General features: G+C 57.8%; 2 protein-coding genes across 3 annotated transcripts in view; both read right to left on the bottom strand.

Moving 5' to 3' along the window:
• The window catches only part of SDC4 (syndecan 4), a 97,193-nt gene that overhangs the window by 68,535 nt on the left and 908 nt on the right, over positions 1-27,750 (bottom strand). The gene's annotated exons all lie outside the window — the stretch shown is intronic.
• Positions 559-27,492, bottom strand: SRC (SRC proto-oncogene, non-receptor tyrosine kinase). 2 transcript variants are annotated; one of them, XM_059862547.1, is made up of 13 exons: positions 27,401-27,490; positions 14,968-15,042; positions 11,327-11,576; positions 10,626-10,725; positions 6,788-6,886; positions 5,929-6,032; positions 4,657-4,806; positions 4,230-4,385; positions 3,888-4,067; positions 3,731-3,807; positions 3,206-3,359; positions 2,959-3,090; positions 559-2,624 (listed from the first exon to the last, which is right to left on the bottom strand). In XM_059862547.1, exons 3-13 carry the CDS (start codon positions 11,565-11,567, stop codon positions 2,416-2,418), a joined length of 1,602 nt encoding a protein of 533 aa, XP_059718530.1. In that variant the 5' UTR covers positions 11,568-11,576; positions 14,968-15,042; positions 27,401-27,490; the 3' UTR covers positions 559-2,415. The 2 variants fall into 2 exon arrangements, with proteins under 2 accessions (XP_059718530.1, XP_059718531.1); XM_059862548.1 differs by lacking the exon at positions 14,968-15,042 and having other exon boundaries at positions 27,401-27,492.

Genomic DNA, 27,750 nt, shown 5'->3' with positions numbered 1-27,750 from the left:
AGGGAATTCAGCCATCCTGGGCACCTGCTGCCTTCTGGGAAGAGCCAGAGGCTGCACTGGGGCCTTCCTGTCCTGCTGCACCCACGGCCCTGCCCGTGCCACAGACAACCAAAGGCCAGACCTTAACAAGTGTGCTTGCCTTCTCTCTTCCCAGCTTCCAAATCTGCCTTTTACTGCCTTACAGCTGTAAAAGGTTTCTCCCAGGGATAGGGATTTGTGTAATTCAGACAGAGCTATGGCACAAGCCCCCCCTTGGAACAGCCACCATGGGACAGGGTATCTGTGGCAGCTGCCCATCCCAAAAGGCTGCAAACATGGGAAGACCCAGAACACTGAGGTTTGGGGAGTCCCTGCCCAAATGCAGAAATGCCAACACAGCAAACCTGCTAGGAAAGGAAGGGGGGGAGAAAAGGCTCCAACTCCCAAAATCATTTAAAAAAAACCTCATTATTATTCAGCTGCTGCTCTTCAGCTAGCATGTCCTCTCCATACTGCTGAAGAGCCTGTTCAAACTGATTTAAAAAGTTTTACTATTAAAAAAGGAGCCACCAAACAACCAACCGTGTACTTGGTTCATAAATAAGTGGCTGGATCAAACCACACCAGGGCACTGTGGGAGTGAGTGAGTGAGAGGCAGTGGCTTGCCTGGGTCCTGCTCTGGTGGAGAACTGGGGCAGGGGTTTTGGCCACCTCCTGCCCATGCTTGGCTCCCATCCAGCTTTTGTAGGACACTGGCAGCATGGCAGGGGCTGGTGAGGGATGGGTTGGGTCTGCTGCCTGCAAGGAGGCTGTGCCAGAGGCAAACACCATCCCAAAGGTGATGAGGAGGCACAGAAAGCCTGAGGACTGAGAGGAGGACACAGTCACTGGCTCCCCTTTCCAGGTCCTTCCCTCCAGTACCCCTGCCCACAACATCCCCCAAGCCCCCAACCCTTTGTACTCCAGGAGAGCATCTGAAGACCCCCAGGTCTCTCTGAGCAAGGTCTCTGGGACCCAGGAGGTGAAGGAGTGAAGCCTTGTGAACCACCATGGTGAAGGCTTTCCAGCAGGGTACAGCCACAGGACAGGGAAAACTGACACATGCAATGAAGTCAAGGTCTGGGAAGGTGCAGTGACCACTCAAAGGTTATGTACAAGCAGGTGCTGGGTGGGAGAGGGCAGGAGATGAGCCTTGCCTTGCCTACACCAGGGATCAGCCCCACAAGAGGTGTGTGGGACAAAGCTGGGCAGGAATAGCCACCCACAGCTGAGACATGGCTGAGGCCTTTGGGAGCCAGCAGAGGGGAGATGAGGATGCAAATGTGGCACAGCACTTCCAGATGGGGAATGTGGCTGGGGGTGCTGCATGGGGACTGCTGCCTGGAAGCTGAGACACAATGGGTAGAGGGAAGGCAGCTAAAAACATACCAGGTGGACAAAACTATCTGTGAAAGTCGAGTACTTCCTCCAAAACATTCCCACACCCAGAACACTACACGGGCCACGCACCCAAGCACCACAGTGGCACTGGATTTGGTGGCAGGGCCAGCCCAGGGGACTCTGCTGGTGGGAAAGCTGGTGGCAGAGCTGGGGAGGGTGGCTGGGGGTACTTCCCAAGGGTCTGGCTGGAAGACCTGGAGCATGTGGTGGGACAAAGCACAGCAGGGTGAAGGCTCTGCTGGTATCCCCAGTCCTGCTCCCCAGAGAGGCAAGATGTGTCTCTTGGGGGAACAGACATAGCTGGAAGATTTGATTGTGTGCTTGGGTGCTCTGATGGGACAGTGTTGGTCACCAGAGCCTGGAGCTGTCACATTTGAGAGTCCCAGAACCCACCAGCCCTTAATGTCATGGTGAGACCAGAGGGACAACCAGAGTTCTGCGGTCATCCCATGCTGCCACCACCATCCTGGCACATCACTCCATTCAAGCCAGCCTGGAATTGTGACATCCCTGTGGCAAAACATCTCTGCCAGCACCTTTGGGAGAGCTGGAGCCAAGAGGGAGATGGTGGGGAGGGTGAAGGGGCAGGGAAATTTGTGCTGATTTAGAGAGGGGTTGCAGGAGACTGGGACCGTGTGTCTGAGGTGGGGTGATGCTGTCCCTCAAATCCTCCTGGCTAACCCCGGAGCTGTGAGGGGGAAAGTCTCCCAAAACCCAAGTCTCTTGGCAGGAGATGCTCTGCTTGCCCTCCTGAGCTGGCTCTGTTGGTGCCCACAGGCTCCTCTCGCCAGCAGAACAGCGCCGCTTCATTAAACACGGGCCACAAGTCTTAATGAGCGATGGGGGAACCCAGGGGCTCCCCTGGCTGCATCTGGAGCTAGTGCCCTGTCCTGCTCCAGGGCTGCTCCACGAACACAGCCCCTTGCTGGGGAGGCCAACCCTCGGCGCCCCGCAGTGGGGACAGCAGTGTCCCTGGTGCCAGGAGGAGCCCCGTGTCTATAGGTTCTCTCCAGGCTGGTACTGGGGCTCTGTCGAGGTGAAGTAGTCCTCCAGGAAAGCCTGCAGGTACTCGAAGGTGGGTCTCTCCTCCGGGTCCTTCCGCCAGCACTGGCACATGAGGTCGTGCAGGGACTCGGGGCACTCGGGCGGGCAGGGCATGCGGTACCCCCGCTCCACCTGGTCCAGCACCTCCCGGTTCACCATCCCTGCGTGCAGCCAGAGGAGACATGGCACTGATCAGAGCCAGGCCTGTACCCTGCCTGCCCCTGAGGGACACCAAGGGTGCTGTGCCTTAGGGACAATCCCAGTGACCCAGGGAGAGAGGACCCCTGGCCTAGCAGCACTTGTCCCTGTCACCTTGCTCAGGGACTAGAGCGGGACAGGGTGGCTGGGATGCTGAATCCTGGCCAATATCTGCTCATCCCAGTGGGGCAGGATCCAACCTGGGAAGAGGCAGCTCAGGGCAAGCACTGAGCATCACAGCCAGTGTTGGGCACCACAAAGGGGACAGGGTCTCTGCCAGCAAGTGCCAGCCCTCACCTGGGTATGGCACTCTGCCCTTGGTGGTCAGCTCGGTCAAGAGGATGCCAAAGGACCAGACATCTGACTTGATGGTAAACCTGCCGTACAGAGCTGCTTCGGGGGCCGTCCACTTGATGGGGAACTTTGCACCTGGATGGAGAGGCAGGGTGAGGGGGGGCCTCCAGGGCCCCCGTGCTGGCTCCAGGCACAACACACCGTGGGACCAGTGGCCATTGCTCCAGTGCCAGCAGCCCTGGGCACGCACCTTGCCGAGCCGTGTACTCGTTGTCCTCGATGAGTCGTGCCAAGCCAAAATCAGCCACTTTGCACACCAGGTTCTCCCCCACCAGGATGTTGGCTGCCCGGAGGTCCCGGTGGACATAGTTCATCCTCTCCACATAGGCCATGCCAGATGCGATCTGTGGGCACCAGCACATGGGGCACTGTGGCTAACATGATGACACGAGGGTCCCCGGGGAGAGCCTGGCACCACTGAGGGGAACCGGCCTGCAGTGGGACCCAGCTGAGGTGTGGGAAACACCAGCTGCTCAAGAAACGCCATGCAGACTTGGGTTTGCTGGCCAGGGAGAGCTGGCACTAACAGGAATGGGCAAAATGATGGTCCCAGAGTGCAACCCCTCTGGGCTGAGACCCAACAGTGGCACTCACCCAAGCTAGGCTGCAGAACACCCACTGCCTGACCAGTGACAGCCACCACAGCCCAGTGAAGGGCTCAGGCAGCCAGTGCCCCCACAAGGAATGAGGGAGGCCCAGGGATGTGCAAACCCACCTGAGCAGCCATATCCACGAGCTGGGGCAGCCGCAGGTACTTGCCCATCTCACCCTTCAGGAAGTCCAGGAGGCTCCCTGGGAGGAAGACCATGGTGAGAGCAGTCCAGGGGAGCAGGGCCGCTCAGCTGCCCCCTCGGTGTCCCTCCCCTGCTCACCCTTGCTCATGTACTCAGTGACAATGTAAATGGGCTCCTCTGACACCACAGCGTAGAGCTGAACCAGCTTCTCATGTCGGAGCTTCTTCATCACCTGGGCTTCCTGCAGGAAGGCCTCTGGGGACATGGTGCCAGGCTTCAGCGTCTTGATGGCCACCCGGGTGGTGCCGTTCCAGGTCCCTGTGGCACAGGACACGCTGCTCAGGACACACATACGAGGCAAGGGGCTGTGTCCCTCCCCTGCTCCCCCACCCCACCACCAGCTCCAGGCATCTGCAGATGGCTGGGGACAGGATGCAGGTGGTGACATGGAGGGGACAGCAGGGTGGGAATGGTCCTTACCCATCCACACCTCTCCGAAGCAGCCCTGTCCCAGCTTGACCTCCAGCCGCAGCGATTCCCGGGGGATTTCCCAGGCATCCTTGGCAAGGCCTTGGGTCTGGGGCTTGGACGTGGGGCAGATGTTGGTGAGACGGTGGCACAGGCCATCAGCATGTTCTGGCATGGGAAGGGACAGCAGCAGGGTGACACCTGGGTACTTAGGCATGTGATGTCTTTACCCCACAGCTTTCCTGTAAACACCTTGAAAACCCACACCCAAACCCTCACCCTCTGCCCTGAACCCCAGCTTTTCACCACAGTCCCACACAGCTGCTCTGGGGTCCCCCAGTGCAGCGGTGACTTCCCAGCAGCACCCGCCCTGCAGCGAGGGCAGGGACAGCACCCAGGGTGTCCCCCAGAGCCCAGGGGGACCCACATGGCTACCCACTGGAGTAGTAGGCCACCAGCTGCTGCAGGCTGTTGAACTGCGTGCGGGAGGTGATGTAGAAGCCGCCGCTGTCCAGCTTGCGGATCTTGTAGTGCTTCACATTGAGCCCCTTGGCGTTGTCAAAGTCGGACACAGAGAGGCAGTAGGCACCTGTGGGCACGACAGAGGGGCTGCAGATGTGCCATGGGTGGCTGCTCCCCATGGGGTCCCACTGCAGGGCTGGGCATGGAGGTGCTGCCTTCACCCAAAAGCACAGGATGGGGAGCAGCTCCTGGCTGCACCAGCTGGCATCAGGTGTCAGGGAGGAAGGGCACACATCCCCCAGCCACAGCCATGCCACACTATCACAACCTCCAGCTGCCCTCTGCTTGCACAGCAGCTCTGCCAGCAGCCATCCTATGGGATGTGCTAACAAGGGGAGAGGAGCAGGCAGAGCCAGGCTGGGGGGAGCTGCTGACCAACAACTCCTCAGTGTCTCAGAGAGGAGCTAAGGGGCTGGTGGGCACAGTTCCCTCCCGCACAAGTGCCACCACAGGCACTGCTTCAGGAGCCTGGCCCTGCTCTGCCCACATGAGAACAATGTGGTGTTGCTGGGGCCACAGATAGCAGAGGGCAAGATTTATGCTGTTGCTTGAAGAAGCTGCTTCCATCAGAATAAGACAAATAGTGATAAGTTCAAGGCATAAAACCAGAAAGGAACATCAAGGAGCTTTTCCCCAAGGTGCATTTGGAGCCAAACTAAACCAGGTAAGAAACATCCTCAGGCAGTCAAACCTCAAAGATCACAACTCGCACTTTTACAAGTGTCAGACTTGAAAGGACTAAAGTTCATCTTTCCCTCAGCCTGGCTGCCCAGGAAGCATGTGTTCAAGAATTTGTCACTATATGGGACCAGGAGAAAACAAAAAAAAACATCTAGTTGGGGGTGTACAAAATCCCAGCCAAATAAACCAACAACAAAAACACAAAACAGGAAAAGAGACCATCCTGCCTGGTGGTCTTGCCAGAGTTGGTGAGACCCCTGGCTTCCACCCTGCCATGAGCTGAACCACATCTGAGAAGGGCACTCACTGGGTGGGCAGTGGTGGGAGAGAAGTGGCCACATCCCTCCAGCCCACGGGCTCAGTGGTGTAACAGTGCCTTTGGCACAGGCATGTCAGCATTGGCTACCTGGAGACCAGCACCAGCAGCAGACACTGAGGGGACTCAGGGTACCCCCACACCTCCCAGAGAGGGTCTCCTCCAGGCCAGCAACCCCCCAGCCCTGCTCACCTTTCGTGGTCTCGCTCTCCCGGACCAGGAAGGTCCCTCGGGGGTTTTCAGGGTTGAGCAGCAGCCGCTCGGACTCCCGCCGAGTGATCTTCCCAAAATACCACCTGCAGGACAAAGGCAGGGGCTCAGCCCCTGGCACTACCCCCCTCCACTGCCTGCCCAAGCAGGGGGCTCAGCCCTGGCCCACCCACAGCAGGTTTGGGAGAGCAGGGGCTGTGTCTGGGCTCAGTCACCTCGGTGTGTGCCACATCCCCGTACAGCCTGGGCTGGGCATCGCCTCCCTGCCAGAGGGGCTGGAACCTTCCTGCCACAACTTCAACTAGACCAGGTTACTCAAAGCCCCATCCAAACTGGCCTTGAACACTGCCAGGGATGGGGCAGCCACACTGGGCAGCCTGTGCCAGCGTCTCACCATCCACTGGGTAAAGAAATTTTTCCTAACATCTAATCTAAATCTCTCTTCTTTTAGTTTAAAAACATTCCCCCTTGTCCTTTCACAGGCCTCTCTGCCCATGTAAAACATCTCTCTCTTTTGCAGAATCCCCTTTAAGTTCTGGAAGGCTGCAATGAGATCTCCCTGGAGCCTTGTATTCCCCAGGCTCTCCATAAAAACCAGAGCAAAAGCATCCACAGCCCTGCTATGCCACCACTCACCCCTCCACCATGCAAGCACGCTGCAGCACTGCACCTATGGCCTTCAAGAAAGGCTGGTTTGCACATTCACAGGGGAAAACTAACAAAAAGGAAAAACTCAGAGGGCTTGGAGGCTTCTCCCAGGAGCAGGGCAGGGGTGGAGGGGGAGTGCTCAGGGTGTGTTCGCTATCACTTGTCTATAAACTGTCTAAAAGATGGCAATTACTCTTCAGCCTGGATGGAGTCTGAGGGCGCGACATAGTTACTGGGGATGTAGCCCGTCTGTCCTGTAGTGAGGGAATGAGCCAGCCACCAGTCACCTTCCCTGCAAGAGAACCAAAACACACTCAGTGTGGAGCCAGGAGCCCCCCAGCCAGCCCCTCACCCGCCCACAGGCACCAGGGCAGGATGAGCCAGCACTGGGAAAAGGTGCAGCCCCACAGCCCCCAGCCCCACAGCCAGACCCCAGCCAGGAGAGCTCCTGCTGCCAGCCCCTGCCCCTGGCTCTGTTTGGGTGAGCTCTCACTCCTGGGGCCATCCACATATGGAATGTTTTAAACCCGAATCAGGCAGGGCAGCCAGCAAGCCAAAATACCTTTAGAGCCACCTGAATGGGAAGGGTATCTGGCTGGAGGCTGGGGGGCACTGGGGGTACTGGCAGCAGGGAGCAGCAGGCAAGGGGAGGGACAGGAAACGTGGAGCGGCGACAGAATGATGGCAGCGATTGAAAAAGGAACCAGGAAAACCCAAGGGAGTTAGTTAAACACAGGCTGCAGAAAAGCAGCAGCACAGGGCTGAGGTTTGTGGTCTGTGGTCTCCAGCCTGGATGCAGCAGGATCTGTCCAGCCCGGGTGTCCCATTCACAGCCCCTGCAAGGCTGCAGCCCGACCCTGAGCCTCCTGCTGCCCCAGCGAGGGCAGTGCCTGCACAGCCACCAGTGAGGCTCATGTCCCGAAAAACCAGCGGCTGAGCCCCAGCCAGCCCTCCTGCCCCGGGCACAGTGGCCCCAGGCATGTCCCCAGGAGCTGGAGGGTGCTTTGCCCTCCTTCCCGCCCGCTCCTGCTCCGGACGGGGCTGGAAAGGACAACAAACAGAGAAGAACAAGAGCACGGCAGGAGGTGGCTTCCCCTTCCTGTGGACAGCAGGGCTCTTCCTCCCACCACCTGCATCTTCTTGCCCATCAAAGACAGCCTCTGAATTCATCCTGACCACAAGGGAGAGAGGCTACAGGAAAAGTGCAGATTCGTGGGAACAGCCCCGTAAGGATGCAAGAACTTGGCAGGACAACCTCCACAAACAAGCTACAGAAAAACACCAATAACCTCAGCCACCACTACAAGGATCACCAGACCACATCCAGACCCATCCCTGACCCTGCAGACGTGTAAACCTCCATCCTTGCTTCAGACTCACCAGCTGCTTGTGACCTGTGCTTTTCCCAGCTAAACCAGTGATGCTTCAAAGCACTGGGATAACCCAGACACGGCCCCCAGCTCCCAGTGATGGTGTCACTTGGTGGGGATGGTGGGGACCTTCCAGGAATCTCTTCCTACTCACAGAGCTGGGCTCTGCCCCTGGAACAGGCTCACAGCAGCCCGGATGACATTTTAGCTTCTTCCAGCCCCAGCACACCTCGTGGCAGGCAGCTTGTGCTCCTCAGCCAGGGCTGTTGCCACAGTCACCTTTACTGAGGTGGCTCTGAAGGGGACAGGAGGCTGGCTGGGCTCCTTTCCCACAGGACCATAGTAAACATCTGCTTGAAAAATGCCCAGCTTTTGACTTGTGGCTTTATTCCAGCTTGGGCTCCAAGGCTACAAGCTGGGAATTCAGTAAAACAAACTATTCCAAAAATGTCTCAGTGGGGAAAAAAATAATAATCATCATCATCATCAAAACAAAGCATTTCAACAATTCCCTGCACAATCTTACCCAAAATATCCCACCACATCCCAGCTGGCTGCCTGCTGGCTGGGAGGAGACTTCTTCCCACTGGAAATGGTACCACAAGAGCCCTTCTGCACTGGGTGGATTGGTAGGATGACCCAGAGCAGGGAGGTGAGCGATGTGGAGGCTTCTCATCTCACCCTGAGCAACTCCAGCCCTGTCAGGACAGCCAAAACCTGCTGCCACCCTGCATAGCCTCCCTGGCCACTGTGCCCAGCACCTGCCAGCCCTTCCTGGACTGAACCCAAGTCCCCTCCCTGCAGCTCCAGGGCACTCCCTGTCCTGCCAGGGAGGCCAGAGGAAGGGGACATCACACATCTGTCTGTTGCTGTCCCCAAAGTGCAGCAGCCCGAGCTGTTCCCAGACTGTGTGAGCATCTCTGGGAGGTCACTGAGAAGAGTGATTCACCCCTGAGCACTGCACAAACTCCCAGCTTCCTCCACCACCTCTCTTCCTGTGGACATCTCACCCACACAGGCACTGGGAAGGTTGGCAGCTACATCCTGTACCCTCCACCAAAGGACTGTGTCACCAAAAAAAGCCCTTTTGCTCCCCAGGATGCTGCAGAGCCCATCACAGACTGAGCCTTCCCTCTGACTGAGGCCCAGAAAAATAGCAGTAAAGGGAAAAAAGTGTGGAAACCCCAGAACTGATAAAAGGTGAAAAGAAAAACCCCTCATAAATGGGTCTGATCTGGACCCCCATGGGCAGAGCTCACTTTGCAACAGCCAGAAAGCAGAACTCAAGGATGGGACTCACACACTGCTGAGACTGAAAGTAAGAAGCATAAAACTCCCAAATTCAGGCTTTTCCTGCAATGTTGAAACACTGCACATCCCAGACTTCATAGATGAAACAAATCACCATTAATAAACAGCACTGGAACAACGAGAACAAGCATCAGATTGAAAATATGTTTGTGCCACAATGCCCAAGCACTGCAGGAGAAATCTCACTCCTGGGATGTTCCCTCATCTCTCCACCCTTTGACTTTGCTGTTTTGGGTGCCCAGGTTGGAAGGCGGCAGTGGAGGGGGAGCAGGAGCTGCAGACCCTCAGGACCCTGTGGCAGCTCCATAGCTGGGGACATTGGGGACATTGGCTCTGCCAGCCAGGCTCTGGACTGTGTGTGCCTCCTGTCAGGACAGACCACACATGGGGTTAATACAGGATCATTCTTAGGAGCATCTTCCAGCTGGCCATGCTGCCCTGCACGTGATGGATGTGCTGTGGTGACCAGGATGGGGAGCAAACCAGGGGCTCAGACCCCTCAGGAAACACTTGAATCACCAGAGCCATTCATGAAATATAAAAGTAAAATTAAAAAATGCAAAAGAAAAATGCAAAGGGCGGGGGGGGGTGAAGAGCTAGCTGGAAAGAGAGTGCAGAGGGAAGCCACACATGGACAAGGAAAAGGGGATGGATTCAGAGACCCCAGGTGCAGACACAGCTCTGGATGGAACATTTCCCCAGCATGGGAAGGGACTCCCTGCTCAGTTCTGGTCACCCAAAGAGGACAAATGCAACCAGTCATAAAACCATTTGAAAACCATCTCCTCCCAGCCCTGCTCCATCCAACCTGCCCTCAAGTGGGCAGCAGACAGGCTTTGATCATTTAGGTCATTTATAATAGCAGTAAGAATGTGCAATACACACCTGACATCCACTTTTCTCCTAAACGACAGCATGGAGGGAGAGAAAGAAGAGTCAAGAGAGAAGCTGAGACAGAGACAGCGTACAAGCCCAGGGAAAAGCACCCATGAAGCTCAGGAATGAGCCCAGGCTAACAAGAGGGCATGGATGGGGACGGGACTGTGTTGGAGGGCACAGAATGGCTCTGTGGTGGCACAGAATGGCCAGCAGAGAGAGGACATGGCTTGGTGACAAGGCTGTGAGGCCACAGTGACCAGCAGCAGGGTCAGGAGGATGAGGAAGCAGGCAAATGACTGCTTTCAGTGTCAGTGTCCTTGGACATTGTGTCACTGTGTCCGTGTGCATTTTAGCACATCCCTCTGAGCACCCATCCCTGGGACAGCTGGTCCTGCCAGGCTGGGCTGGGGGTTCCCCAGGAGGGGCAGAGGTGACAGCTCACCCCGTGGGCCTGGCTGCAGGGACACTCACGTGTTGTTGACAATTTGCAGGCGCTCTCCTTTCTTGAAGGACAAGTCTGTTTCTGTGCGGGACTCGTAGTCGTAGAGGGCTACGAAGGTGGTGACTCCCCCTGTGACAAAGAGCACTCAGGAGGGGCACAGCCACAGGGACACTCCCTCCCACCATCCTCCCACTGACTGATAACACAGTTCTACTTCTCCCCCAAGCCCAGAGTCCCTCAAAAACCCCAAACCCCAAGAAGCTGGACACAAACCTAGAGGAATGTGCCCCCTGTTGACGGAGTGACAAAAATATCCTTTGTCCCCTTATGAAAGGAAAGAAGCCCAGAAGTTTCTCTCCTCAATTAGGTGAAAAGACATCTCATAAGACCTGGGGGACTTCACCTCAAACTTAAGGACAGCTAATTGGACAGAAGCCAAAAAATCCCACCTGAGCAATTTACTAGAAAAAAAGAGAACAAAGAAACTAATGGCATTTGTGAGGTGTTTAACCAGGGGCAAGGACCTCTTGTACCTGGCTCGGTTTTTCTCAGTAAAGAGTTTTGTTATTTTGCCTTTGATTAAAACCTTTTTGTTTCCAACACTACCACAGAAGCCATCCTGCTGATTTTATGCCTTCTAAGGTAGCTGAGCTATGAGACCTGGCTCGAGGAGACCCCTATTTCACAAACCCACCCCGACCCCACCCTGGCCAGCCCCGACCCCACGGACCAGCCAGCGCCCCGGCGCGCTGCGGTGAGGTGACCGTGTCAGAGGTGTTGAAGCCCCCAAAGAGCTTGGATTCAGCAGCCATGGTCCCGAAGGAGCGGCTGGGGGTGCGGTGGGCGTCGGGGGCAGCCGCCTTGCTGGGTGTCTGCGAGGCAGGGAAACCCCCATGGTGGGTGTTCTCCGTGGGCTCCAGGCTGCGCCGCCGCTGGCTGGGGTCTTTGGGCTTGCTCTTGCTGCTCCCCATGGTCCCGGGCTGGAGGACACACAGAGGGCTTCTATTATTATTATCATTATCATTGTCATCATCATCATTGTCATTATTATTATTGTTCTTATTATTGTAATTATTATCGTTAATAAGAAGAAGTTGTTTCCCAGGGCTCAAGTGACAGATGCCTGCCCACCAGGAAAGGAAACAACCTCTGTTGTTGAGTCTGTTCAAGCAGCAGCTGCTGGGCAGTCTGGCCATGCTGCCCTTGCCCTGGGATACCATTGCCCCTCATTAACATGGAGACACCTCCTGTGTGGCTGCAGCAGCCAGTGAAACTGCCAGGACATGGTTTGGGAACAGAGGGAAGCACGCTGAGCTGTGGGAGTGCAGAGCAAAGATGCTGAGTGTGGAACCTGGACCTGTGCTGAGACTGCGGCAGCTCTGGGGCCAGGCACCTGCCATGGGACACAGCTCAGTCCCCACGTGTTTCTGCCTACATGTGAGTTTCTACCAGGATGGGGATTTAAGTACTGAAGAGGAACCTTTGAAGTCCAAAGCATGCAGCCAACAGGATAAAAGTTTAAATCAGGAGCAGTTTCAGGCAGTTTGCAGCTAAGGACCAAGGGATCTCGCCTTTATATATAGTCAAATAGTTTATATATAGCCTTCCTTTCCACTCAAGACCACACTCTATAAATACCTTCAAGGTAATGACATAAATGAAGGCAGGGAATTATTTGCAGTCTCTAAAGATGGATACCCAGCAGTGTCCTGAAGCTATGGCAGGAAATATTTAGGCTAGCTCACGCATGGCAGGAGGGAAAAGGGAGGTGGAGACAAGCAGGGAGGAGAGCATCTCTGATAAGAAAACAAGCAGGGAAGCAGCAGAGGAGGCAGCTGCTGCCCACGGGGTGCAGACCCGGATACAGCCATCCATGAGGCTTTGGGAGGGCTCAGCCTCATCCAGCAGGGGGATTTTTGAGCCCAGCTTTGGAGAGAAGCTTGGGCCGAGTCCCCCAGAGCAGCCCCAGCAGCCTGCACAGCCCCAGTGTCACTGGGGCAAAGCCTTGGCTCTTGCTGTGGGAAAGCTTAGGGGTGCCAGGCACAAGCTGCTCCCTGTCCCCCTCAGCTCCCCTCCCACAACAAGGGCTTTGACTGACGATCAGGGCTTATTTCCCAAAAGACACAATTTCCATCTACTGCTTTCCAGCTCCCACACTGCACAGAGGACCAGCAGTGTCCTTGTGTGACCCAGGCCGGCAGGCTCAGATCCTGCCATGGTTTGGGAAGTGTAATAAGCTGATTTTTTTTGTGCTGGGTATGACTCCAGCAGCCACTCCAGTGGGCAGCAGAGCTGTCCTTCCTCCTGTGGATGCAGGTGATGAGGAGGGACCATGCCTCTATGTGCCACAGGACTCAGTCCACCCGTATCTGTGCCAGGCTTTGGGGGTCTCAGAGCAAATAAGGGTCAAATAAAAGCTTGGACTTGCAAATGGTCACTTCTGGCAATCCAGAGGCAGATCCTGCAGCCAAGGGGAAGGAGTCTGTCCCATAAATGCACTTTAAAAGCTTGTTGCAGTAGGGAAGAGCAAGACCTGAGGAGTGATGACATGGAGCCCCCACCTCCCTGTCCCCAGCCAGCCCCTTGCTCACCTCTGCCCGGGGCTCTGGCACCCGCTGGGGCTCCCCGGATCCCAGGGAGAAAAGTGGGAGCATGGCAGGGCTGTGACCGTGTGGCTTGTGACTCCCCACGGGACAGTGAGCAAGAGTAGAGCTGCTCAGAGTTTCCTCTGGAAGTAGCACTTCCCCAGGCAGAAAAACATCCCAGCCAGGCTGGTGGATTTAGCAGCACTCTGGGGACACAAGTGTCCCCCAAGCACATTTTCCGAGCCTGGGTCAGAAAATTATTTATGCTGAGGAAATCAAGGTATAAAACAGTCAATATGCCCAGAGATTAGGTAGAAGCAGAGCACAGAGAGGGGACAGGGACTTCCCTAAAACAGGGGGGCCCTCACCTTCACACCTGTGAGCCTGGGGGCACAGGATGTGCAACTTCCAGGCACGTCCTGGCCAGGAACACCATGAACTGTGAGTTCATTCCTCCTCACACAGCAGTTTGGGCAGGGAGAGCTCCCACCCTGCACTGGGGTGCTGACCCTCCCAGGCAAGGGCTCTGCTGGATGTGCTGGTCACTGGGACACGGTGCTCTGGCAGGGCTTTGGCTGCAAGAGCCAGAGATGGAGGAGCAGGAGGAGGAGGCACCAGCCCACAGCTCTCTGGGAAGGGGCTGCAGAGCCCCACTCCAAGCTCTCCTGTTGTTTTGCATCTGAATACCTACACACTCTGCCTTCAATCTGGCCAGTGCAAAATACAGGCTGGCCATCCCAAACTGCGCCCAGGGGCACTGGCAGCCTCACACCATCCCCACTCCCAGGTAACTCAGCCAACACGACCATGTGGCTTTAGCCCTGTGGCTCTCCACCTGTCCCCAGGGAGGAGAGGGGCCTGAGAAAACCCTTGCAGCTCCCACACCCCCTTGGCAGCTGGAAAGGAAAGGGTGCAGATTCCCCTGGGAGAATGCAGAGTTGTGCAAGAGCCTGGCAAAGGAGTGATTAATGACAGCAGGAATGTGCTGTGCACTCAGGTCCTCGGGAGGCACCAGGGAGAGACCCCCCTGCCTCTGGCACAGTCACCAATGAACCCCCCCCGGAGTTAAAGGGCAGAGGAGGAAGTGTGGTGGCTCCCAGCACACCCCAGCAGCATCACTGGGATCTGTGGGACAGCAGCCAGACTGCAAAAAACACCCATTGCCAGGAGCTATGCTGTGTATATGTCTAATAAATTTATGTCTAATAAATACAGCATTTCCACACGCAGCAGGCTGCAGGGATGCTCAGCACCACCAGCACCCAGCCAGGGCAGCTTGACATGCCCAGTGGGATTCTGCCCTGCTGCCGTGCTTTTCACACTGCTGGGATGGGGGAGCTCAGCATCGCTCCCCATCCCGGCCAGTGCCTCGCCTTTCAGCAGGACTGCCCCTCTCCCCCTCCCAGGGCTTGTGCAGAGGGATGGAGCACGGCCAGCTCCGCCAGTGCTCGGCTCGCAGCTTTCCTGCGGCGGGGATTAGCACCCCGGGCACGTCGAAGCCTGCAGGAACTCCCTGCCTTCCGCTCGGGGGGCAGCGCCAGCGGCACGGCACGAACCACCACCGGAGTGAGCGGCGGGGCCTCAGAACCTCCCCCGGAGTGAGCTGCGGGGCCTCGGCTCCGCCGGGAGCACCGCGGAGCGCTGTGCCTTCCGCACCCGCAGCCAGCCCCAGCCCGGCCGGGATGCTCCGGGATGCTCCGGCTGTGGCACAGCACGCAGTGCCGCCGCTGTGAGCCCCCCCAGAAGGTGAAGCAGCCCGCTGCCCGGGCCATCGGCGATGTCTTACCGGTGCTTTCGGCTACAGCCTGGCCGCGGGGTGGGGAGGTGCTGCCGGAGAAGTCAGCTCAGCTCCCGCTGCAGCCTGCGAGGAGAGGGAGCGTCAGCACCGCGGCAGCCCCGACACCGTCTCCCCCCACGCCACGGTTCAGTGCCCAGGGCTGCCTTCATCCTCCTCCTCGCCATCCCTCCGGCGAGCTCACACCGCTCGCTCTGATCTCTGCTGTGTGAGGAGGGGATGATTCTCTGCTCCACTCCACCAACCGCACTGGGGATGGGAGAGCAGGGGGCTGGAGCCGCCCCAAGCCATGTCCCAGAGTGGAAGGGGAGCAGAGGCACCCCCAGCCCAGCAAGGGATTTTCAGGGGACAAGCAAAGCTAGTTCCTCCAGACACACCAGCATTTCCAGCCTTGCTGCTCCATCTCCGGACAGCCACGACCTGTGGCAGGGCACGGTCGGCCACCAAGCAGAGACCTCGTCCCCCGGGATGAGTCATCTGCTCCAACAGCTGAGACAAATGCTGGGGCACAAACCGAGCACAAGGTATGGGAGCAACCTGGGCTGCTCAAGCCCTGACTCATCCAGAAAAGCGTGTTTTAGCTAAATTTTTCAAAAAGGACGGTTTTCTGTCACAAGTGTGTGTGACGGGGTGACCCTAGTCAGCAGCAGCAGCTCGGGGCAGAGCTGCAGGTGGAAGGCAGAGCAGGACATGGCCCCACAGAGCCAGGACACCCCCTCACCTGGCTTTGCCACCCTTTCCCAGCCCCAGCTCTTGCAGAAACTGCTTCTTCTTCTCCTACAGAAAGGAAATTCTCTCTCCAACCAGCCCTGCTCACCAGTGCTGGGCAGAGGCTTCAGTCACCCCCAAGGGGCTCCTGCTCCTGCACAGACAGGATTGAGACCCTATTTCAAGGCCCCAAGCAGTATCCCACCAGGCTCCCGTCCCAGCTGGAGCTCAGGTTTCACACCTGATCCAAGGGCAATACCCCGGGTTTCACACCTCATATAAGGGGAATATCCCAGTGTCTGCATGCAGGGGCCGTGCCCCACGGCAGGTTTGTTTTCATGGCCTCCCCTTCCCCCTACTAATAAGTTTTGTCACTATTTTTAGTGCATTTGATTAGGATAATGAGTGGGAGCTGACTGACAGCTCTTTAAGACGTTGAATGGTTTGTAATTTGTACTTGACAAATACTGGCTGGCAATGATTGCACAGCGGGATGCAGGGGGGAAGCTGCAGCCCCAACTCCAGGCTGCAGCACATACAAATAAAGCTGTGCCGCGTACACACGTGGTGCCTGTGTCCCTGCCCCCCGGGCACGCTGTGACACGGGCCACCACAATGATTTACCCCCAAAAAAGCCAGGAGGAAAATCCAAATATGCCTCAGCCTGGGGTCAGCCATGTGCCAGAGCAGCGGGTGCCAGGTCTGCTATGGGGAAGGGCAGGTCCCAGGGTGGATGGATGCACCAGCAACCTCATGCTGACAGATTTGACTGGTGGCTGCTTTGGCAGCAGCCTGGCACTCCCTGGCACATCTGGCACAGGCCTGCTGCTCGCTTGGCAGTGGGGCTGCCATCCTCACCAGCACATCACTGGCACGGCCACTGCCAGGCTCAGACAACGCCAGCACTGCCATCCCCACCGATCCCCGTGTGCTGCTGGCTCTGCATTTGGGGTCTTCCCTGGCTCCATTCCTCCCTAGACACAGGGGAGGGTGCCAGGGCTGAGCTCAGCCACGCAACTTGCCCGGGGCAGAGGCCGCAGCAAGGAGAGGCCAGCCCAGTCCTACCCTCTCCAAAAGCAATTAAAAATGAAGCACACTCGGCTGCACACCTCAGCTCGGATCAGATCACGGTACGCGAGACAGCGGCATCCCCGTCCTCCGCTGCCGGCCCTGGAAATGCCACCTGGACCGCCCAACACCCACGCTCCAGGCTGTCTCCCCCCAGAAATTAACTGGCAAGTTGGATAGCAGGAAAAGGCTCCATCCTCTGCCCTACCTCCCTGAGGAGAGATGCTCTGGCAGCGAGGGGAAGCGGCAGCTCCCCGGCGAGTCCCGCTCCGGCTGCTTTCCTGGATCGCTCAAGGATACAATGGCCGTGGTACGGGCAGGCTGACAGCGCAGGGGAAGCGATCTTATCGTCTTCGCAAAGACACTAACAAAAGACACTGATTGGGAGCAGACAAAACACAGCAGAGGCAGAAACCTTGGGAAATGCCGCGACAAGCTGGGGCCCAGCACCAGACACCGAGCTTTGGGGAGGGAAACATCTCTGGCAATAAAGGCGCTGTCCTTGGAGCTGCTCCAGAGCCGGGGCTGCTGAGCAGCGCTGCCCGCAGCAGCCTGGGGGTGCTGGGGGACAGGGAACGAGGGGCTGGGAGCACCAGCACCCAGCCACTGATGGAGGGACACGAGCTGAGCCGTGTCCTCAGCTCGCAGAGCCCCGGTGAGATTAATCACGGCAACTGTCTCACACCAGACTGAAAAATGAAGCGTGCGGGACGGCGGGCGAGACAAAGCAGCCTGGCGGCACCCAGCCCATGGCAGCCGGCACCGGGGACAGGGAGAGGCACGGAGCAGCGGTCCCCAACACACCCAGCCCCTCCATTCCCTTGGCACACAGCCAGCCCCCTCCCAGCCAGGGCAGGGCCAGCCGGGGCAGATCCGCGCAGGATCAATGGAAGCTGCCTGCAAGGGGGGCATTAAACCAGAGGTCCCAGGCTGGAGGCAGCCGAAGGGCACTTTGCCACCCCCCACTGTCCCCCTGCTTGGGTGGCACGAAGTGGCAGCAGTGCTGCCCCTGCCATGTGGCTCCCAGAGAGCAGGGTCAGTGCTGTGGGTGAAGTCCTAGCTTGGTCAGTCCTGCCATTACCATGGAATCGAGGTGGTCTTTTAATCATCTTAAGGCAGCACCCTGTCCCCTTTCCCTGCTTTGCTCTCTGCTCCCTCCCCACATTTCAGCAGGATGCACAGCCCCGGATATGCTCACAGAACAGTTTCCCCCTCAGTCCCAGGGGATGCTCCTGGTTTTGCCCTTTCCCACGGCAAGCATCACAGCTGGGGGCCAGCGAGCAGCAGCACAGCCCCGGTGCTTTGGGGACAGCCTGGCTGCCCTGGCTCAGCCCACCATCCCCTCTGCCACCCGAACACACAGTCACTGTGTCCAGCCAGTGACAATTCCTGTCCCCTGTCCCTGCCATCAGGCTTTGCTCAGTACAGGACAGGGAACACAGGCTCGGTCTCTGCCAGGCTGGGACCAGGCTCACTGCAATGAGTCCCAGGAGCTGTGAAAAGGGGGAGCTGCTGGCCCAGCCCCACAAGTGGGGTGTGATGCTGCAGACCCTGTCCCTGCCCGGCTGACGCAGTGAGGACACGTCTGGCTTGTGCCTGCAGCCCTTCTCCTCCACAAGGACACTCATTTCTCACCTGCACTGATTCCTAAAACAGGAGGAACAATGCAGGGATGCTCACTTCATATCTCAGCTCCAACCAGGAGCAGCCACAGGCAGGTGTCCCCAGTCCTGATCTCTGCTTCACCCAGTAACAGCATGATGAAGGCATCTGAGCCAAGGCAGTCCAGCCTTCCCCTGGCTCCCCCAGCTGAGGGAGAGCTCTTCCAGATGAAAGAATGGCTGGAGTAGGGAGGGCAGTGCAGCTGCTGTGCAGGGGCCCAGCACAGATATAAGTTCCAACACACTCCCCACAGATATAAGTCCCAACTCCTCCTCTCTGGCCCTGTCAACTCCCATTAAAATTAAGACCATCTTAATTAAAGCTTCACAGCCCAAGACAGCAGAGGCCAGTGTGTCACAAAAGGGGGAAGGATAATTAGATCAACCATCCAAATTCACTCCCCCTAAGCATGGGGGAGAGCATGGTCAGGAGCAATGCAAAACATCTCCAAAAAGACATGTCAAAACAGGGAGTTGAAAAGACCAAAACAAACCCTGAGAAGCACACAAGCACATTCTGCATGTTCTTGTGGCCAAGAAACTGGGAAACTCCAAACAAGCACACTGGAGAACACAAGGAACTTGAGCTCTCCCAGCCATCACAGGGTCAGCCCCTCCATGCAGATTTTGGCTTGCTGGGATGATGGGCAGTGGCTCTGCCAACATCAGTGGCACAGAGAGCTGCAGGCTGTGCCCCCCCTACCCCCACAGCACCCCAAAACCAGGCAAGGGCAGGGGCATCCTGACACTGGGCACCCCCCGGCAGCATCCTGCATAAGGCTGGCAGGAGAAAGCCACAAGCCTTATCTCCCTGAAGCCATGCAAGCAGCTGGATGCAGGAAGCAGAACGTGCTGCAAGTTGTGCTTGCTGGTGCTGAGCTGAGCACTCAGTTTTAAGCCTTTTCTCCACTGAGAGATGTGAGAAGGGAAGGTGGCCATTGCCACACCTTGTCACATCCCTGTCACTGCTCCCAGCAGGCCTGGGGACCAACAGGGACCATCTTTGGATCTGCCAGTGTGTGGGTGCATCCTTTCTTCACTGTAAGAGCGTCCCACAATTACAGAAGGGAAAACAAAGCTTTCTCACCCTGAGGGGGGTCCAGCACAGGCACAGGGACTGCAGGGGTGGTGGGATCCCCAGCAGGAGTTGCTCAGAGCTGGCTGGGTGCTGTGCAGCCTGACTGTGCTCTGGGTCAGAGCAGGGATGCCTCCCAGTACCTCCCAGCCTGACTCAAGCCTGCACTGCCAGCATTCCCATCAGGACACCAGCCAAAGCCAGGAATTGCCCAAACAGCTCCAGCAAATGCTTTCCAAGGCACACAAAGCCCTTGGCCTGCATTAACCTGAGCTGGCTTCTCCCAGGCAGGTGATGAGGGCACCGCTCTCCTCCTGCCAAGACCGGGAGAAGGAAACTGAAAGGAAACGCTTCCAAGGGCAGGAGTGCCCGTGGGGCTGGGAAGAGACAATGCTGGGCAGGGAAACTCTGATGTCAAGCTGGAATGGCACTAGGAGCTGGAGCTCTTGGCCACTAGGACTGCCTGGAGCCATGGGGCAATGCTTCCCCAAAACAGCCCTGTGGCTCAGCACTCCTCAAAATGTGTCCTTTTAACACTGGCTTCTGGGCATGCTGGCACCTCTGAGCTCCCACTGCCAGCCACTTAATTCTCCAGTTTGCCATGGCCCAAAACAGCCATGCTGTTCCTATCCTCCTCCAGGCAAAGAACCAGGACAAGGGACTGGCCCTACTGGAGGGGGTGCTGGAGACCTGGTGACATGACCTGGGCCATGGAGGAGGAGGAGGGCTGATTTCTGTTCCCTATTTCTGCAGCGCCTCTCCCTGCACAGGCAGCCTCAGGCTCCAGGAAATGTGGTTTCCTTCTGCTTTCTGGAAGTGAACATCCACCCTGGGGGCTCTTGGGGGATGGCTGTGGCAGCACCCAGCCCACCCCGTGCCCTGCCCAGCTCATGGGGAAGGGGCAGGTGGCAGCAGGAGCCTGCTGTGACTCACAGGTGTCTCAGATCCGTTCAAAACAGTGGTGCCACCTGTGTCTGCTGTGGCTGCAGGGCTGACACACCCATTCTGACCCGGGCAAGACAGCAGCGCAGGCAGGCGGCAAATCTCCAGGGCAGGGGGAGGAAGGGGGCAAGGAACGCAGGAGGCAGAAAAGCTCCACATCTGAGCAAGTTACAACCACCCCTGGCCACGCTGGCGTCACTGCTAAAACATTTCCACTTTCAGAGAAACCAGCCCATCCAGTCCAGCCAGGCAAGGAGCTCCCAGGGCTCCGCTGGCCCTCCAGGACCAGAGCCACAGCCCCATCAGCCCTGCTGAGGGGTCCTGCAGGACCCCCGTGGCAGGAAACCTCCCAGAGCCCTCCTGACATGGAACAGGAACTGAAACACTCTTGAGGGAAACATGGAAAATGAGGGGAGGGTATGTGGGTATGTGCACCCTTGGCACAAACCCATGGAGCTGGGAATTGCCCCTCTCCCAGCTGGAGACTTGGCAGGACACCTGCTGGGGTTCACTGCAATGGGAGGGGATGAAGGACAAGCCAAGCAGAGGCCAAGGCTCTTCTGTCACAGATTTCAAACCCTTCCCACTTTGCAGACCCCTGAACATTTTCAAATAAATCAGCAGGATCCCACAGAGCAAATTTATGCTGACTTTTGGGCCATATGCCCAACACAAGCCTCATGCCCTGGGTTACCGTGGGGCCACCAGCCCTAATGTACACATGCTACATGTGGCTGCAGGTCAGGGCTGGATGAGCAGGGTCAGCCTCCAGCAGTGCACACTCGACTCCTTTCACCCTCATGGGCATGGATGGGACTGGGAGCAGGTCCCATGTGAGTGATCACAGCATGGACTGTGGCTCTGCCCTTGGAACACCGAGGACATCACTGGCAACAGAGCCCTGAGAGATGCTGGTCCCCACAGCCACTCCCATCTGCACCACCAAAACAAAGCATCGCTCAGGATGCGTCAGAGGAAGCAACCAGGGAGGGTCCTGAGGGGCAAAGGGAGATCAGCCAGCCCCAAAAAGCTTTTCCAAGCCCAAAATGCTGCGCTGGATTGCCAGCTGCTCCTGGGGAGAGTGGGATGCTCATGCTAGAGAGGATCCAGCTGGGAGGTGCAGCCCCTGATGGTGCTCACTATCAACAACCTGAGCAGATGAAAAACAAAGAAAAATGCTGAGCTGGTGTCTTTCATCCCTGTCGCTCCTGGAACAGAGCTGGGCTCTGCACACCTCTGGCACTGCTCACTGCAGTAGTGGTGGGGAGCAGAGATGGACTGTGGGTGAGGTGGATGTGACCAGTGACACGTGGACCTTGCACCCTCCCATAACATCTCTCCAGCCCTCCCTTGTGCTGCTCATCCGACAGGGACAGACTGAAGGGATGCAGGGACAAAGGGATGCAGGGCATCTCCTCTGCTTCCCATCACCTGTGGTTCACAGTGCCTTCAGCACAGCCTCCCTGGACCACAGCATGGGAGCACCAGAGCTGTGCCCACCCCAAACCACCCAGAGGGCTCAGGTGGGCGTGCAGACACACGTGCACAGCCCCATGCACACCTGCACCTGAGCAGGCAGCCAGGTGGGCAGGCAGCTGCCCTCCTTGCCCAGCCCCAGCCACACACACTGGCCCCAGCAGCCTGAGCCTCCCCACCCCACACACTTCTGAGCTCAGCTGCTCCTGGCACTGGAGCATGGAACTCGTCCTGGTCACGGTGACTTTGCAGCTACATCTGCACCCTTCCTGATCCCATGTCACCTCCCCTGCCTGGTGCAGCAGGCTGCTCACTGGAAGCTCCCTCCTGCTGTCCCAAGGATTCCCAATCTCTTTCCCAGCACAGCAGGGCCCCACCAGCACTTGCCTGATGGGCAGGGGAAGGAAAGGGCCCATCTGAGCAGGGAGTGGCTCCAAGAGCCTTTCTGTGTAGTTTTTTTTGCACATGTCAGCAAGCACATGCTTCAGCCCGGGGACATGGGAAGCCCAGGGAGAGCACTGCCCGACCCCCCTGCTGCTGGCACTGGCTGCAGCTGAGGATGAGGAAGGTGCTCGTGCTTCATGGAGATCAGATTCTGTCTGCCCTGCCTAAGGGGAGGCTCTACCCGTGGTGTGTGCATGGGGTAGGGCAGTGCAGCTGGGGCTGGGAGAAGGGGAAACTGAGGCACACACTGTGTAAAACCCCACCAACTCCAATGACAGCTTCTCCTCAGATGTTCCTAGGGGAAACTGAGGAATGCAGTGGGAAAGCAAAGTGGAGAAGTGAAACTCAGACACAATGCTATGCCTCCAACCCCAAATTACTGCAAAAGGGTGCCCTGAGGTGAGATATTTTTAGGATCAATTTAGCACTGACCTGACCCTCTCATGCTGCCCCCAAACTGGTGCATGGCATGGGAGTGGGACACATTGCTCAGGACAGGCTGGACTTGCTAACCTCTCCCATGGTAGAGGGGGCAATACAACAATTTACCCTCATTGAGGCTTTTACCCTCATTGCCCAGGTTTTTGGTGGCCAAGGTTGCCAAGCACGGTCAGGAAGGATGGGAGCAGTTGCACTGGGTGGAAGCTATTTGCACAGTATGCAGTCAGGTTTCCATCCATCCATCCATCCATCCATCCATCCATCCATCCATCCATCCATCCATCCATCCATCCATCCATCCATCCATTCTCAGCACAGGGGGCTCAGAGCCAGCCAAAACCTCACGGTCACAGGAGTGAGACCACAACAGGTCAAGCTTGGGCTGGGAAACTCAGGGTCAGCCTGTGAGTCGTGCAGTGCAGGGAAAGAACCACAGCACAGCCCAAAGAGTCACACATGTCCCTGCACCACGTGTCCCCTTGGCTGCAGACCCCAAAGCCATCCCAGTGCCCTCCTGGCATGGGGCCCACAGCTGTGAGGTGGGTCAGGCTTGCCATGTACAGGCCCCATTTCTTATTTTTTTACTTTAAACACCCAGGCAGTTCTGTTCTCCACACTACTCCAGACAAGCCCTCCAATCCCACATGCCAACCTATGGATATTTCAGATGCTGCATCTCCACTGAGACTATGTGGAGTCAAGGGGCTTGGGCAGATTTGTTTAAGGGCTGAGTTAAAATCAATGACCAGTCCCACCCTGCCCAGCAGCTGATGCCCCCGGCAGCCTGGCCAGCCCCCAGCCCTTGAAAACCCCTCCCTGCTCCCCAGTGAGAGCAGTGAGCAGATCCATGGCCTGCAGGGAAGTCAGTGCAACACGCAGATTTGCAGGTCCTGGTTCCTGGCCCAGGTTCAAACCACATTTGTTCCTGAAATCTGTTTCAGGGTTTTCTTTGCGAAGCGCGCCTGTGCAGAGCCATGTGCACTGATTCCCAACACAGCCAGTGCCAAGGTCACTGTGCCAACCTGGCACCGAGCTGGGGGCCTGGGTGCCCCTCCTAAGCACACTCTGGACAAGTCTGGAACTAGATGATCAGGGGAACTGGAACTAGATGAACTTTAAGGTCCCTTACAACCCAAGCCATCCCACGATTCTGTGATGTACTGGGCTATCTCCCACTTTGCTGCCCGTTTAAGTGAAGAGGAACCAAAGGCTTTAAAACAGCCCCGTGACACGGCGTGTTTTCTGCTGATGGGTGGAAACTTCAGCAAGACACGAGCCCTGGGGAGCTGGACTGCACCACCCACAGCTACAGGCAGTCGGGAAGAGCAGCTTGGACTGGAAACAGTGACAATCCATGCTCCTGTCCCAGGAACAGCTATGCATGGATGGTTATTTCCACCCAGAGGTCTGAGCTGCTCTCCAGGCATGGGGTTCAAGGGCTCCCCTCTGCAGGGAGGTGCAGGGGTGTGCTGCTGTCTGACAAGGCTGTTTCTGATGGGATGCATGCTGGACACATCTCCAGGCGGGCTCCAGGGTGAGATGCGGAAGTGAGCTCAGATGGGAAATTGTTCCAAGAGATAAAGAAACAAGTTGGAAACCGAGCTGCAAAATAGACAGCACAGGAAACAATAGCACTTCAGATAGGCTTTCCAATTTCCCACAGCCGTGCCAGGAGTCCAGTGCTTTGTCCCAGGGATGCTCGTGGGTCCCCCCCTGCTCAGACATGCTGGGAGGAGGTGCAGGCTGCTTGCTCCCTCCTACCTCTTCTCTTTCAAGATCTTACAGGCATTTGCTGGTTGTTTAAATGAGAGGTTGGGGACCAAGTCCTTCAGGTCTCATTAAGTAAGAGTTTAGCTCTGTGATGACTTCAAAGGCCAGGCAGGATCCCACACCAGTACCAGGGAGAGGCAGATGGGATTTCGAAGGCGTGGGAGCCCCATGGTCCATCCCCTGCTTGCCTCAGTGAGTCCAGTGAAATGATGCTGCTTTGCAGGAGCTGCCTGTGCTGCTAAAGGCCATCCCTGTCTCAGGATCACTGATGTCCCCTCTGTGCCACCAAGGCAGAAAAGGACCCTCTTGTCTTTGCAGCAGAGCCTCCACACTGGTTGGTTACTGCAGTGCTCTCCTCGTCTCATCCGCTGCTCCCCAGCCAGGGGCTGGGATGGCCCTTTCTGCCTCCCATGGAACCTCCCTGATTTTCCATCACTCTGGCACAAAGTCATTAAAGGGCAGAGCTATCATTAGGGCATCTCCATCACACAGGGAGCACTGCAAGGCCACTAACGATCGAGACAGGGAACATTGGACTTCCCTTCCCAGCTGCTGTGTAGCCCATAAATAACCCTGTCTTGGGCTGTTTAGGTGCAGCCAGGAGGTGTTTAGAGGAGCCCCTGCCCTGCTGCTCCCAGGTCAAAGCTTGGAAGTGAGAATTGACCCTCGATCTCCTAAGCAAAGGTGTTCCTTCCTGATATATAAGCATTAACTGGCTAATGATTACAGAGACACAAGCCTTGGCTCAGACACTGAGTGCCATGGTTTTGCTCTGGGTGGATCTGGAGCCAGCTGAGGCTGATGGCTTAGCACAGGTAAGTCAGGATCAAACTCTATGGCAAAGATGTCAGGAGCAGCCCAACAATGAAAATGACAGAAACGATATTGCTTGAAAGTGCAAGATTGCTGATGTCTTCCCCCACATCCCCTTCCTCACGCCTTCCTGGGCAGCCCTGTGACTGTCTGACCAACACCTGCTGCACAGGGGGCCTGGGCACATGTTGAGCCACTGGGTTCTGAGGAGCATCTCTAAGTCTAGCAGGGACAAAAGGATTCCCACCACTAATGGCTGTATTTTGGGAAGGTTTGTTACAACTCGGTTCTTGCACTGGTCATGCTGGCAGTGGGTATCTCCTCGGCTGAGAGGAGAGCAACAAAGATCCCCAGCACCTCCTCCTCTGGGAGCACCAGATGGGCAGGAGAAAGAAAAATCAAGTCTTTTGTTACCACCTTCATGCAGTTTCCAGAGCACTGCTGGATATGTGCTGTCCTGTCCCTGTCCCTGCTGCACAGGCAGGAGCTCACCTCAGGGAGCCCTGTGCTCTGCACCCCCCACTGTCCCCAGCTCCTAATGCCCCTGTCTTGAGGGGACCCCTGGCTGCATGTCACATCATGTCCCTTCCATTGCATCACTTCTGGGGAGCCAGGAGGATGGGCCACGGCACACACAGGGCAGCACAACCTGCTCCCTGTCACCTACAGCCTTTACCGCTGCTCAACATCTCTGGGACCGGGACCAGGACCACAGTCACTTCCTGGCACCGAGTCCAGGGCTGAGCCCTGGCACACCACAGCAGCCAGTGGGGTGAGGAAGGACCAGGGAGGAGTGCACTGTGCAGGGCCAGCAAAACACAGGGAGGTGGAGCAGATCCCCACTCAGTCCAGCAGGTCTCACATGAAGCTGCACAGCTCCCTGACATGATGCCCAACACCAGAGAGGACCATGCCAGGATCGGTGCCACAAGATGCCAGCCCCCTGCCACACCTGTCCCCATGCACACAGCCCTGTGCAGTGGCCTCAGCCCTGCAGGTTGCCTCCTGTGTCCATACCAAGTGGCCCCAGGATGCAGCACAGCCTGTCTGGGCAGTGAGCAGGATAAAACCTCATCCTGACCCCAGTGTGGCCCAGGGCAAAGCCCACGATGCTCTTCCATGGCACCGGGGGCTGTGACAGTGGGGACACGCAACTGCCACGCGCAGCCACACATGGGGGTTGGATCGCCCAGGCTGCGACAGGGAACTTCCCGACTGGATGAAGACTTAAATCGGAGAAACCGGGGCTCTGCAGCCCCCCAGCAGCTGAGCCAGCCGGGCACGGCGAGGGGCACGACTTGCCATGTCCATTAAGGCTGGACACTGGCCCCAGAATCACCGGTGAACAAACACAACAAGGGAAGCGGATCACGAGACATCAAAGCAGGGGGGCGATGAATATTTCATGTCCTGGCCTACATACAGCCCGGCTGTCCCCGCCCTGCGCTCCCGGGGGTCCCCCACAGCCCCTGAGCACAACAAAGGGGAGTTGCAGGCAGGCGAGGCCGCCCCGCCGGACCCCCTGCGTCCCCAGCTCTGCCCCGCCGGGCAGTGACACCCCCAGCCGGACCCACGGCTGACCCACCAGACCATGTGCATCCCGCTGGACCCACAGCCGCCCCACCGACACCCCGCGCCAGACCGCCAGCATCCTTGTGGGGACCCGCAGCCACGGCATCCCACGCTGCCGGACCCACAGCTGCCCCATGGCAGCCTGGGCACGCTCGGCTGGAGCCATCGCCTCCTTGCCGAGCTGCCAGCATCCCCGATCGGACCCACAACCAGGTCGGGCCACCGCGGGCATTCCCCCGCCAACCCGCCGGACTCCTCTGCGGGCATCCCACTGCGGGCATCCCCCCGCCGCCCCGCTGGTCCCCACTGCGGACAACCCCAGCCGGACCCCACGGCCGGACCCTGGACATCCCCCGCCGGATCCACTGTCGGAGCCCGGGCACTCCCCGCCGGAGCCCGCTGCCGGACCGTGGGACCCCCGCCTGCCCCACAGCGGGGCACCCCCGGCACTCACCTCCCGCCTGTCCGCGGAGCGGGGCCGCCCCCGCCGCTCGCCTCCAGCGCTCGGCCCCGGCTTTGTCTCCGCGCCGGGGGCGCGGCCGCCGCCCCCCGCCGCCGCCGCCGCCGCCGCGCTCGGTGCCCGCACCGCCCCGCACCGGGCCGGGCTCAGGGCTGCGCCGCCGGCAGCAGCATCGCGCAGCGCCGCGGCCCCGGCGCGCTGGTGCCTCGCCCGCCCCCGCTCACCCCTTCTGCGGGGCGGGGGGGAGCACCACGGGGAGGGGAAAAAAAAAATTATAAAAAAAAAAAAAAAAAAAGAGAGTAATATGGCAGCAAACCGGAAACGGAGGATGGGGGAAAAGGCAG

Source organism: Haemorhous mexicanus, chromosome 18 (genome assembly GCF_027477595.1).
Source record: "Haemorhous mexicanus isolate bHaeMex1 chromosome 18, bHaeMex1.pri, whole genome shotgun sequence".
In the NCBI taxonomy this organism is placed as follows: domain Eukaryota; kingdom Metazoa; phylum Chordata; class Aves; order Passeriformes; family Fringillidae; genus Haemorhous; species Haemorhous mexicanus.
Note: the sequence above shows the minus strand (reverse complement) of the source record. Positions and strands in the feature narration are given on the sequence as shown.